The sequence below is a fragment of the Pezoporus wallicus genome, unplaced genomic scaffold, assembly GCF_028554395.1.
Source record: "Pezoporus wallicus isolate ANWC-B61680 ecotype Strahan unplaced genomic scaffold, APGP_CSIRO_Pwel_v1 contig_7731, whole genome shotgun sequence".
Lineage (NCBI taxonomy): Eukaryota > Metazoa > Chordata > Aves > Psittaciformes > Psittacidae > Pezoporus > Pezoporus wallicus.
Window position 1 is genome coordinate 144,788 of NW_026635361.1, and position 13,108 is coordinate 157,895.

The 13,108-nt window shown below is 46.5% G+C and overlaps 1 protein-coding gene across 10 annotated transcripts in view; it reads right to left on the minus strand.

Annotated features, from left to right (window-relative positions):
• The window catches only part of MYO9A (myosin IXA), a 191,382-nt gene that overhangs the window by 28,501 nt on the left and 149,773 nt on the right, over positions 1-13,108 (minus strand). For all 10 annotated transcript variants that reach the window (XM_057420638.1, XM_057420679.1, XM_057420688.1 and 7 more), the window contains 6 exons: positions 8,430-8,573; positions 7,696-7,735; positions 6,741-6,863; positions 2,396-2,476; positions 1,375-1,485; positions 228-350 (listed from right to left, as the gene is read on the minus strand). In XM_057420638.1, coding sequence (XP_057276621.1) covers positions 228-350; positions 1,375-1,485; positions 2,396-2,476; positions 6,741-6,863; positions 7,696-7,735; positions 8,430-8,573 — 622 coding nt within the window. The remainder of the gene's footprint in view (positions 1-227; positions 351-1,374; positions 1,486-2,395; positions 2,477-6,740; positions 6,864-7,695; positions 7,736-8,429; positions 8,574-13,108) is intronic.

Genomic DNA, 13,108 nt, shown 5'->3' on the forward strand with positions numbered 1-13,108 from the left:
AGTTTTTTGAAGGCTACCTCATTACAACCAGACTTGCAACTTGGTTAACACGAAACAATGATGTTCCTTACTAGTTTTGTGTTTACCAAGGTTTGTTTAAGCCATTGGCTTCTGGCAAATAGTTTCATTGATTAAAAACATGTATAAAGATGTTAATTTATAATTACAGAAATGCAGGCAAATGTTGTATCTGTACCTTAAACCTAAGTCTGAGGATAAACATTTACCATTGTTCTTCCAACTTGGTAATTGTCTGGATCCAGTTTTATTTTCCGGAAGAAATCATGGATATTGTGCTTAGATGGGTTGATTCCTTGAGGCAGAAGGACATGGAAATGGTTCACAAAATCCTAAGAAGAAAGAAAAAAACCCCAAGATTGGGTTAGATGGATCCTGCTGTGTCCCTTCCTTCCATAAATAATGGATTTGCTCCACTGGCCGCACAAAACAGAATCTATTGGGTGAGCAGAGGGACAGGCAGTGTTTTACGGACTGGGGAACACCAAGTTGCATCCAGCATTTGTGGTTTGACAGAAGACACATCAGAGCAGGGACCCAGCAATGTTCAAAGGTCTTTCAGTGTGGGAGGAGAGGTTCTGCAGAACCCACAGGGTCACCTTGAGCAAAAGGGCTCCAAATCCTTGACAAGGGCCACTACAGAAGGGGGTTATCAGCATCTGCAAAGCACGGCTCAGCTGCTCCATCAATTACTGCTGTGAGGACTCAAAGAGCGGAGAAGGTACGACAGGAGAGATTCTCCCAAGTAAAGTTGGGATCTATGGTCACAGCAAAAAATAACAGCAGTTTTTCCTTTCTAAAGAGCTGCTGTGCAGGACACAACTGGCCCTAAGCAGCTGCCAGCAAGGAACAAATCGGCATGAGGAACTCATGAGAGGACTGACATATGTGCAAAACCTGCAAACACAGGGAAAAGAAGAAAACAGGAAAAGCTGGATAACTCCTGAGCCCTTTGGAGGATGCCAATCACCTGCCTGCTGGGATGCAGCCACTGCTGACATGACAGGCCAAACACCATTCCCAGGTGAATCCAAAACACACACAGAAGAGCACAGGTAAATCGGATCCCTTTTTCTTTGCAAAAAAGAAGGCCACATTGCGAAACACCTGGTTTTGCTCAAAAGCCATGATGTTGTTATCTGCAGAGGGGCTTGTAGTCCACTGAGGTCTGGGACCAGCTTACTAGGAATCAGCAGTGCAGCAGAGGACTGCTCCATGGCTGATATCAGCTCATTACATTCACTGCCTTGTATCAGCTCTAAGTTCATTACTTTGGTAAACAGATGAGCTACCAACATTCAGACAACTCCGATAACGGTGCTAAAGGTGGGGAAAGAGGGAAACGTTTTACTGAACCTGGAAGGAGTATTTGCAGCCATATCCCGACTGGCGAATGCGAACGGTCTCCAGCATCCCTGTGTACCGCAGCTGCCTCAGCACCAGGCTGTCGTTGAACCTCAGGGGCAGCTGGAAGGGGAAAACCAGGCCAATGATGAGCAAATATTCCCTTTAACTGAAGTTTTAAAGCGTGTGGATGGATAAAGGGATTCAGCAGATGTACCACATCTGTGCGACACACACATTGCAATGATGCAAGGGGAGGGAGGGAACGCAGGTCCCCAGAACTGTGCTAATCCCACCATGGTTGAATCCTGTTTCTGTCCAAGCAGCCATCAGATGGAGACTTTCAAACAGATATACAGAGCTATAAAGAAGGTTTTTGGAGCCCCTAAACTGAATAAGAGCCCCCTAGGGCACAGCTAAAAATTGTGAGCAACTAAATCTCCTAGGCCTAAAGCTTCATCTTTAAATGTGTGAATAAAACTCCAAAGGATTAAACCATAAGAGAGCATCACCACTGCAACCTTTATTTTGAACTGAGAGTCCTCAGCCCACGAAACATGCCTGAAATCCAATTCAAGAAATGTGATGCATCACTGAGTTAGTTTGAATAATGTGATGAAAATTAGTTTTGAATAATTAGCTTATTCTAAAAGTATCTGCTTTACCTACAGAAACTTTATTTTAAAGAAGCTTTAAGGCTCAGTAACAGAACAAGTGAATTCATGGCCCTGCCAATCTCTATTACAGGGGGCAGGAGCTTCAAAGCAGTTGAATTCATTTATTAAACTCAATATAAAACTCAACCCGTATGTTTTTCATATGTGTGCTTCTACACTTACAAGAAGAGCCAGTGCAGTTCAACAAGAGCAACACCCAAGTGATAACATCCATCCTTCCCACTGACCATACACAATTAGCCTCTAAATCCAGCTCAGTTTTGGGCCTCCTTTTCTTTTTAACCTCCTGAAAAAATTACACAACATTTCCAAGATGATTTCTAGCAGCAGCACTGGTCTCCTGGGATGGGATTTACCTTTTCAGCGTTGGATCGAATGCACTTGACAAAATAAGGTTCTGCTTGGCCAAGGGTCTCCATCAGCTTGTTGAGCGAGGCCTGCAACACAGAAGACATCTTCAGTTGGGAAATGAAGAAGAGACCATGATGAATAATGAAAATCCAAGTGCTTAAAGCAGCAAACAAAACCATATTGGAATAAATGATGAGTAAAGCAGGCAGATGGGAAACTGTTCCCCAAGATGAGTGTTTCAGCCCTAGCAGTTTGGCTGGGTTTGTCTTTGCACCCAACAAATTAGCTACAGAAATACAGTGCTGAGTTGTGTTTTGAGATCCCCTGGTTGACCTTTTCACATCAGTTATGTAATGATTTTCAAAGCCTGTGAACCCTGAACAAAGTTGGTTTTAGAGGAGAAAAGCTTCAATGCTGGTATATTATCATACAACGGTTTGAGTTGGAAAGGACTTTAAGATCATCCAGTTCCGATCCCCTGCCATGGGCAGGGACCCCTTCCCCTAGAGCAGCTTGCTCCAAACCCCATTGAGCCTGGCCTTGAACACTGCCAGGGATGGGGCAGCCACAGCTTCTCTGGGCACCCTGTGCCAGCGCCTCAGCACCCTCACAGGGAAGAGCTTCTGCCTAAGAGCTCATCTCAATTTCCCCTGTTTCAGTTTGAACCCATCACCCCTTGTCCTATCACTACAGTTCCTGATGAAGAGTCCCTCTCCAGCATCCTTGTAGCCCCCTTCAGACACTGGAAGCTGCTCTGAGGTCTCCACGCAGCTTCTCTTCTCCAGGCTGAACAGCCACAACCTTCTCAGCCTATCTCCATCCAGGAGGTGCTCCAGCCCCTGATCATCCTTGTGACTATTCCTGGCCATATTTCTCTGCTGAAATGTGATCACTGAGAACTGAGGGGTTTCCAGGTTCTCATTTTATATTTCCCCTTTTTCCCGCATCATTATTAAAAGTGTAGCCCATAATAATAGATTTATATCAGCACCATTGCTATGCTCAGCTGCCCCAGCAGGACATCACGCTGAGCCATTCCTCTGCCTTGCAGATCTTTGACTCTTTTGCAACAAAGCAGAAACTCTTTGAATAAAAACATGCCAAAACTCCGATGGCTGGGCTCCTCAGCTGTGTCCTACCAATACTTTGAATATCTCTGATTGTGAGCACATTACTGACATGGCATTAGGAATGTACTCCAGGCTTGATTCCTCCTGATATTGAGAGCATTTAAAATGCAGTTGTGTAGCAGATGTTCTGCTGCACATCTATTATAAGTAGAGTTATTTTTGATCACACATGATACTAGAAAGAAGCATTTTGCCTACAGATCTGCTCACAGGAAGCCTTTTTTCCTTCTGATCATTTAAAGACATCTTTATGGGAAGCCTTTCATGTTTAGAAAAATGTATCTACATCCAGGATCCGGTAAAGAGTAAGGGATAGATCCCATGCATGTGCAATACAGCTGCGTTATCCATGTACTAACTGTGTGCAAATGTCACAGAATTCCAGCCTGGTTTGGGTTGGAAGGGACCTTAAAGCTCATCCAGTCCCAACCCCCTGCCACAGGCAGGGACCCCTTCCACTAGAGCAGCTTGCTCCAAGCCCCTTTGAGCCTGGCCTTGAACACTGCCAGGGATGGGGCAGCCACAGCTTCTCTGGGCACCCTGTGCCAGCGCCTCAGCACCCTCACAGGGAAGAGCTTCTGCCTAAGAGCTCATCTCAGTCTCCCCTCGGGCAGGTTCAAGCCATTCCCCTTGGCCTGTCCCTACATCCCTTGTCCCAAGCCCCTCTCCAGGTTTCCTGCAGCCCCTTTAGGCACTGGAGCTGCTCTCAGGTCTCCCCTTAAGGAGCCTTCTCTTCTCCATGCTGAATAAGCCCAACTCTTTCCCTGTCATTCCCATTCCAGGAAGCAGTGGGAACACCACAGCATGGCAGACCTCCACTGGCATGCTCCTGCTTTTCTCCAAAATCACCTCTGTTTTGACAGAAAAAGAAAGAAAAAAGCACCTATGAGGAGATCTGAACCGGTGACACTGCAGCATCGCACCCTGCCCCGCACTGGGCTGAAGGGAGGGAAGGGAGACACACACACGGGATGCAGCCCCTTTGCCAAAGGACCCTGTCAAAAGCCCGGTAAGCGAAGTGCTCCAGACACTGGAAATAGTGGGAACTGGATCATCCTGTGACTGCCTGCCTGTAGGAGAGGGGATTTCCATGCCACCAGCAGCCAGTGACATTCCGCACGCAGCAGATGGTTCGGGCACCCTCTGCCATCTGGTGCAAGCTCTGGTCATCGGGAATCCGTAAAGGACACGCCAGGTCCCCGGATTAACCCTGGACCCTGTCCCTTTGTCCCTCTGCCTGCAAAACTGTCCAGCCACCCACTCTTTCAGCCCCTGCACTCAAGCTGAAATGCAAAGGTTCAGCATCATCCCGTGCTAGACAGGGCAGCACCCTTTTCCTTAGGATACCACCTGCATGCAGGGTAAAAGGACAAGCTATAAATCACTGTGCTGCAGTTTACATCTGATTTTCAGCTGTGAAAGCCATCGCTGCTCTTACAGCATCCTCTAAAACACCTATTTCACCTAAAGATTACTGTAACTAATAGTTAATATCAATAGGAGACAGAGCAGCTGCAAGCCCAGTGTTGAGGCATTAGCCACAAGGCAGCATTTATCAGCAAACCCTCTCCTCCAACCCTGTGACAGGAAACATTTGTATTTCCTGCCTGTGACCCAGTTCCATGTGCTGCAATTTTATTAGCCTGCTCTTGACGAAGGAAATCAATCTCAGCTTGCACCAGGCTGCTCTCGCAAGAAAATGCTTCCCTCAAGTGTTAAATGGAGTCAGGGCTGGAGTGCCCTGCATTTGTCCTTAGAGGAGAAGCAGGCAGTCATATCAGAGCTGCCTCTGAATTCAACATGGCTTTATCCATTTCACTGAAAGAAGGATGTGTTGTAGGCACAGCTCCTACATTGTCAAATCATGGTTGGGAAACAGCACAAATGGTAAGGGTATTAGAATGATCTGCTTTGCTGCATGACGGGGGGGAATCTTCACGGCATTTAATGGTCTTTTATTTGTAAGTGCTGTAAAAGCACACATCAAAATCTCACTCACACGCCCTGAGGCTTTTCAGTTTCCTTTGAAGGATGAAGAGGGTTCAGGAAGGCATTTCACACCAGGACATCCCTGCTTCAACCCCCCCATGGTACTGTATGAATTAAACTCTGCAGAAGTGCATTTTAACCAGCATACCATTAGACTAGACTAAACTTAATACATATATATATGCATGTATACAGACGTGCATTCTGCAAATTATATCTATAGATTGGCACATGTGTGTGTGCATGTATATTCAATGAATCTATGCACAGAAAATTTCTCAAAACAACCCATATCTCCAAAACCAATCCCAAACCACCAAAATGAAAAGTCAGAACCAAGCCAGACTTGCTTAGAAACCAATTTTTAACCAAGAAGCTGCTTTCTAACATCCCCACCTGCTTGTGCGCGCGTCTTGCAGCAGTTTCCAAGACCTGATGCACATACTGGAGGACTATTTTTGCTGCAGCTAATCCTGGGGATGGCTGGTGCACCACGCCGACAACACAGCACATGCTGTTATCGATCCCTACTCTCAATTCCACTGCCTGCCTGGAGATAATGCAGCAATACTGTGACCTTTCCACCCCTACTAAAATTCCCATTCCGACTGGCCTGAAACCAGAGTGAATTTCAGATGCTGAATGCAAGTCAAAAGGCTGTAAAAATGTCATTTTGTGATTTTGCAGTTTCTGGATTTGGCAGAGAAAGAGCCACGATGCGATGGCTTAGAAAGTGAGGTACCAGAGGTCAGGCATACACCTGCATGCTCTGCAGCTCATCCTCACGTCCCATCTTGCTTCACACATCATCCTCCCCCATACCCACCATGGCTCTTGATCCTCTCCATTTATACCATTTAGATAACCTGCATGGTGTCTCCCAGCTTACCCAAGTCATGTAAACAGCTGAATTTATGTCCTAAATGGTGGTGAGGACCATGGAATCCCAGCCTGGTTTGGGTTGGAAGGGACCTTAAAGCTCATCCAGCTCCAACCCCTGCCATGGGCAGGGACACCTTCCACTAGAGCAGCTTGCTCCAAGCCCCTGTGTCCAACCTGGCATTGAACACTGCCAGGGATGGGGCAGGGCTGTGCCTGGAAGTGTGTCCTTAAGGCACCCTGGGGACCCAGAGCAGGTATTTGCTTTTAATTCACCTCTCTCTATCAAAGGTCTAAATCAAAGGTCTAATATCAAAGGTCTAATATCAAAGGTCTAATATCAAAGGATTACCTGGAACTGGGCACTGATGCTGGGTGGTTTTTTCTTCTTATGGAGATGGAGGAGGGATTTGGTAATGCGGTCGTGCAGCGTCAGGTTGGTTAGGTGTTTGAGGGACTTCACGTCCAGCATATGCTGTGGAAAGACACACTCCATTTGCTCTTGATAAATACAAGAATAACCAGATTTTATCATCTCATATAACCCTTTTTATCCCCTCTGCAGGGCTTCCTGGGGTGACCACCCTACTTAATCTCACCCAGAAACACAGAGGGATGTCTTGAAATGTAGTTCTCTATTTGGCCAGATCTCCCAGATCATGGTCCTCCTCTGAGGACTTGGCAAGGGCATCTTTGACCATGGGAAATTTGGCTCTCCTACCCAGTAACGGCTGCGGACAAATTATTCTCTGTTAATCAGCAGTTCATCATTTAACTGTATCTGTGTCTCTCCAGGTGCAACACGCACACAGAGAGCAGTAAACCCAAAGTTTGCTCCTCTTGGTCCTCCATTCCTGACCACTAACACAGCACCAACCATGACCACAACAAGCATTATTCTTCTAGGTACAACAGATCTCTTGGCATCTCTTAAAATATAGTTAATGCAGCCAAGAAAGAGGGAAACTGAATATGATTAATCAAGCCTGATGCCTATCAGCCACTAGCCCTCTTGCATAACCTACCAGCTTAGAGAGTTTAGAGATCTAATTACCAAACTTCACCAGCATGTACGTACTCTTTCCCAGGGGAAGGTAAAAAAGAGTCAGAGCAGGTCCAAGAAAGAAGCTCATACAGTATATCCCAGCACATCAGGGTTGAAATCCTTTGGTTTTATATAAATTAAAGAGCCCTGAACAAAGCTGAGTTGACCAAAGTCTTGACGCAGACACAAGTGGCCTTCCTCACACTCTTCCTGTAGCCTTAACCCACAGACCAGCAAGGTAAAAATGCTGCTTCTCACTCACCTTTGGGAGATTGGGTTTGGCTTTGAAGTTCTTGTTTCGCCTGGGGACATATAAAAGGCTTAGGTTAATCCATGTGTGCAATTGCAGAAGGGAGGAATTGATGAAACAAGCTCTTCCAAAACCCCTTTAGCAGCTGCTTCCTGTGACCTGCACTTGAAACCGGGCTGCTTCTGCATGCTGCAGACTAGGTGTACAAATTTAGTGGCACAGGTTAGAGAGGAAAGCATCCAGTTAAAGAGAATGGTTATGCTGGCAATGATGGTTATGCCAGAAACTGGGCAGAGTGAGTGAGAGAGCAGCATGGGGAACAGCTGGCCATCCTGCTGCTTCCTCACAGCCTGTGATAACTCCAGGCAGCCGCAGTGCTCTCTGAACCTCCCGACGAGGCTGCGGTGTGAATCATCAACATCATTTCCCCACCTAATTTGTAATGGAAACTTTGATATCATGCTAAAAAATGTGACTGCGTTACATCGCTGTCATATCTGGAGACTGGTTTGACTGGCAGATTCATTCCTTCTCCCTGCGTCTGTTATTACGAATGAATGATAAGAGGTAAAAAAAATCAGATGTGTAGAACATACTGGGGGTTTCTTTGACCCAACCATGAAACATGGCCAAGTCTACCCAAAACCCTGATATATTTCTATTCTGTCTATTTACATTCCTCTAACCACCCACACTGCTCATTATGCTCCAGGAATAAAGCCAAAATCCCCTCCTTCTGTACTGACATGAGGATGCCGTGGGCCCTCTCCAGCAGCTTGCTGTTGGTGGCGTTGACAAATATCCCATCCTTGTCTAGGAAGGCACCGGGGCTGGCGAGCCGGCTGTGCCGCATCCCCATCCGGCCATTCCAGCCGACCGCATAGGCATCACTGCAACATCAAACACCACACAGTGTTAGCAAGATGTACCCCCCCCCCCCCCCCCCCCCGCCCAATTCTAAGACAAAATAAGATAATAAACTAATCCACCAGTAGAAAATGAAAGCCACCATTTTATTCTTTTTCCCACATCCTGGGCTGCATAAAAAGGAGTGTCACGAGCAGGTTGAAGGAGATGATCCTGCCCCTCTACTCTGCTCTTGCGAGACCTCACTTGGAGCACTGTGTGCAGCTCTGGTATCCCCAAAATAAGAAGGACATAGAGCTGTTGGAGCAGTCCAAAGGAGTCCACGAGGATGATCAGGGGCTGTAGCACCTCCCATATGAAGACAGGCTGAGAACATTGGGGCTGTTCAGCCTAGAGAAGAGAAGCTGCATGGAGACCTCAAGAGCACTTTCCAGTGTCTGAATGGGGTCTACAAGGATGCTGGAGAGGGACCCTTCATCAGGGACTGTAGTGATAGGATGAGGGGTGATGAGTTCAAACTGAAACAGGGGAGACTGAGATGAGCTCTTAGGCAGAAGCTCTTCCCTGGGAGGGTGCTGAGGCGCTGGCACAGGGTGCCCAGAGAAGCTGTGGCTGCCCCATCCCTGGCAGTGTTCAAGGCCAGGTTGGACACAGGGGCTTGGAGCAAGCTGCTCTAGTGGAAGGTGTCTCTGACCATGGCAGGGGATTGGAACTGGATGATCTTAAAGTCCTTCCCAACTCAAACCATTCTATGATTCTATGATTCACTCCCATGGGATGACTTCAGGATGCCAGACACCACATGAAGCAATTGGCTACTTAAGCACTTTTCAAAAATCAAATAATAATAAAAGAATCAAACTATCAGCAGGAGAATAACAGCTTCCAGCTGTCCCAGACAGAAGGCTTCTGTCTGCAGATACTCCAGTGGTCTGAAGGTACAAGGCTATGACTTCTGCCATTAGCCTTGCTATCGTTAATAGAGTCACTACTTTAGATGATGCTAGTGCTGACTCTATATTCTTTAATTCACTCAATCATTTCATTAGGAAAAGAAAAAGCAAATGTCATTTGCAATAACCTGATTATTTGCCACAAATGAAGGATGCCAGCCCCAGCTGGACTGAGAGGTTGGACCAGAATCACTCACTGGGACCTGATCACAAATCACTCTTCCAATTCGGTCCTCTCTGCTGTAAATACTCTATCAACCTTGCAGAAACCATCATATGAAAGAAAGGTGATCTAAAGGAGGATGTGGAGCCTGCAACCCACTCCTCTCCCCTCCAAGCTATCTCAAACAGGAGAAAAAGGAATAAAAGGAGAGTCAATACAGCACCAGTTTTTTTGGTCATGAGGATGCTGAAGGACACGGTGGCTTAAATGGGCCTCTGCTCATTTCTGAGGGCTAGGAACAAGGCAGCCCTGTGCCTTAAAGTCGTGATTTGGAGGAAGGGCAAATATCAAGTGCTGCATGGAAATTAAAAATTAAAGCCTGCAAAGTTGTTCTTCTGCCAGCTCAAAGCCTGGAGCCACATCCTTGGAGCCACGTGAGGCTGGAGTACAAGTCACCTCACTGCCTCGTCTCAGTGCCTTTCAGACCCCATCCTAGCCCCATTAAATCACCTTTGTGACATGAGCAACTATTAAAAGAAAGGCTGAATCAGAGCAAAGTGAACCCCTGGCTGAGGACTTCAGGACCTGCTGCTTTTAAGCAGCCTGTTTGATTCAAGGAAGGATAGCAAGAGGCTTTACTGTCCAGGTGATCTCTCCTGTCCACCTTTGCCCTTACAGCTAAGGTCCCATCCATCAGAAACCTCCTATTTGCAGGAGGCGAAAAAAAATCACCAGTTGACGAGTACCACTAAACCTCAATGACCACTTACGGGATCTACAACCTATCATTAATCTTGGCCACTCTGAGGCTTGAGACTGGCTGTGGATACACGGACTCTGAACAAGACCAGGGAATAGAAACCCTTGGAAATTCCCATGTGGTTTGGGGAAAAAAAAAGATACAAACCAGCAGCTCTGTTATGGATACTTTAGGGTGGATATATGCAGATGGCAACCAATGAAGCCTTCAGGGTACTTGGGAGGTCAATCATCTCACCAAGCTTAAACAACTGTTCCAAGACAGGTTGATCAACCCCTGCTTTCCTGCATGCTGCTTAGACATGACCGCACATAAACCAGCTTCATCAGTGAACAGAAACCAGCAGGAAAGCAGGCAGCCCGGCTGGATTCGGTTAGCAATGGCACGGCTTTCATCGCCCCTGGCTGGTGAAGGCACTTCCAAGACACGGCCGCTCCACAAGGCTCTGCTGAAGGCTGGTTTCAGCCCCAGCATGTGCGAACCACCCGTCCACTTTCTTCTGAGATCAGAGGCGAGCGCTTGGCTCACTGAAGTGACTTCCTGCGTGATGTCATGCCTCAAACTCGCTTTGAGAAGCAAGCCCCGGGCTATCCTGTGGGTTGGATGCACAACGCAGACTTATCAGCGACCGCATGATCGTGAGATGGCTTTGAAAGCAAATTCCTGCCTAATTTAGGGCCATAAATTGCTTATCTGCTGGAAAGCTGTTAAAGTAAATCTCTCTACGTGTTACCTTCACCCCCTGTATTTACCTCTCCTTGCTCAACAAGTGCAATTTAACCAAAATACAAACATTTATCAAGTGTGATATGACACTTCAGATGAAAATCATCCACAATGAAAGGTATCAAAATCACTTGTCTGCTTTGAAAGTGCAGGCTGGACTTAGAGATCTTATGAGCGACTTGGTTTGTGTTTTCAGAAGGAAGAGGCACAGATGACACTTGGGGACCCATCACTGATGATGACCAAGAGAAACAAAAACCACGGACTGTGCTTCTAAGGCACCACACTGGGATGAACACAGGAGTTAGCACAGCTTCAAAACCACGTTTTTCTGCAAACATATCAGTAAAGGGAGTAAACCATGTGTCCTGACCCTGTTGGGGTACAACTGCTGCGGATGAGGAAGGAAGACACAGTAGCTGCTGCCCTTGATCCTGGCTGTTTAAAGCAACTTGGCTGCTACGCTGGGTTGGGTTAAGCCAAATAAATAGAGCTGACCACAGACTGAACTCCACAGTAAATAAACACATCCTCTTCTCTCATGGAGACAGGACTTTCCCTGCCTTTACTATGCCCCCTCACTGAAATAACCACAATGTTTTGGGCTATGAAGATGCTGACAGCTCCAGCTCTCACACCAATGTACCTCCAAAGCTGGAGCCGGGCAGTCGAGAAAAGCCCTATCCCACCTCACAGATGTTCTTCATGCACCACACCAGGTTTGAAGGCTTGCTAGAGAAACTGCAGAACCTCTTATCTACATGGGAAGATCTCCAGAGTGACAAAGTTTCATGTTACATCATGTTTAGGGAAACCTGTGCAACCACAAGTGCTAGAAACAGTGAATGTCATCTCTGAAGTCACCAACCTCTGCTGCCTCAAGTGTTACCATGTACCTGCTATCGTCGTAACCCAATAGATTCAAGCTGCAGAGGCTCTAGCATTAGGAGAAAGAAAAGGAGAGGTGGGAAAGACTGATGTGAAGACAACCAGGGCTGTATCACCTTCTCACGACAGGCTGAGATTGGTTGCACAAGCTGGATTTGTGCCCAAACTTGAGGAGCGGCAGAAATTCATTAATTCAATCCAACATTTTTATGGAAATCACATCCTTTCTGATCGCTGGAAATAAGCCAGCTTGTAATGGTATGAGAACATTCAGTTCTCCTTCAGCAGGGTGCTACCACCACTCTCAAAGGGAAGAAACTCAGGGCCAGAGGGATATTCTAGTCTTGATGGCACTTGGAAGGCACGTGGTGAAAAAAAACAGACAATAAAAGCCACTTTTGTTCCCCTAGGATAGAAAGCAACACCACGTGTCTAATTTCTGTCTTGGCCATCTGGCATTAAAGCCAGCAAAAAATGAGGTTTAATAACATATTTGGAGGGTATTTTAATTTGCGTGGAAGGGAAGCCCCCTGAGACACAAGGACCATTACAGGGGATTTGATGGATAAGTTTCAGGAGACAGTCTCAGACTCCTCTTGATTTGTTCCGGGCTTCTCATGAACTCAAGTGCATCCATGAAGTTACACCTCGATGTCTGCAGCTCCAAGCAGTCATTTTAGGAGCTGAGGACGGTGCTCATCTGTTTCTCCAGCACACATACATGTACTCAGAGGGAAGCAGAGATGCACCGTACCCCTTTAGAAGCGGTATTTGGATAATCACCTTCTGGGATCTGCAGAGGGATAGCACAAGAGTAGCTGGAGAAAAGAAGGAGGTTCTGTGCCCAGATAGCCCTTTGAAATGAAGACACTGTGCTTTGCAAGCAACTCAATTATGAAATGGGTTTGGAAAACATTTTGCAGAAGAGGTAAATATCTGTATCTCAAAGTGTAGACCTGAGTGACTCTCAAGCAAAAAGATCTCATTAAGAGTTGCTTGAATGGCCAGAACCTTCAAGGAAGGATTAAAAAATAAAACTGTACAAAAACCCAGTGAAAATTAATCCTT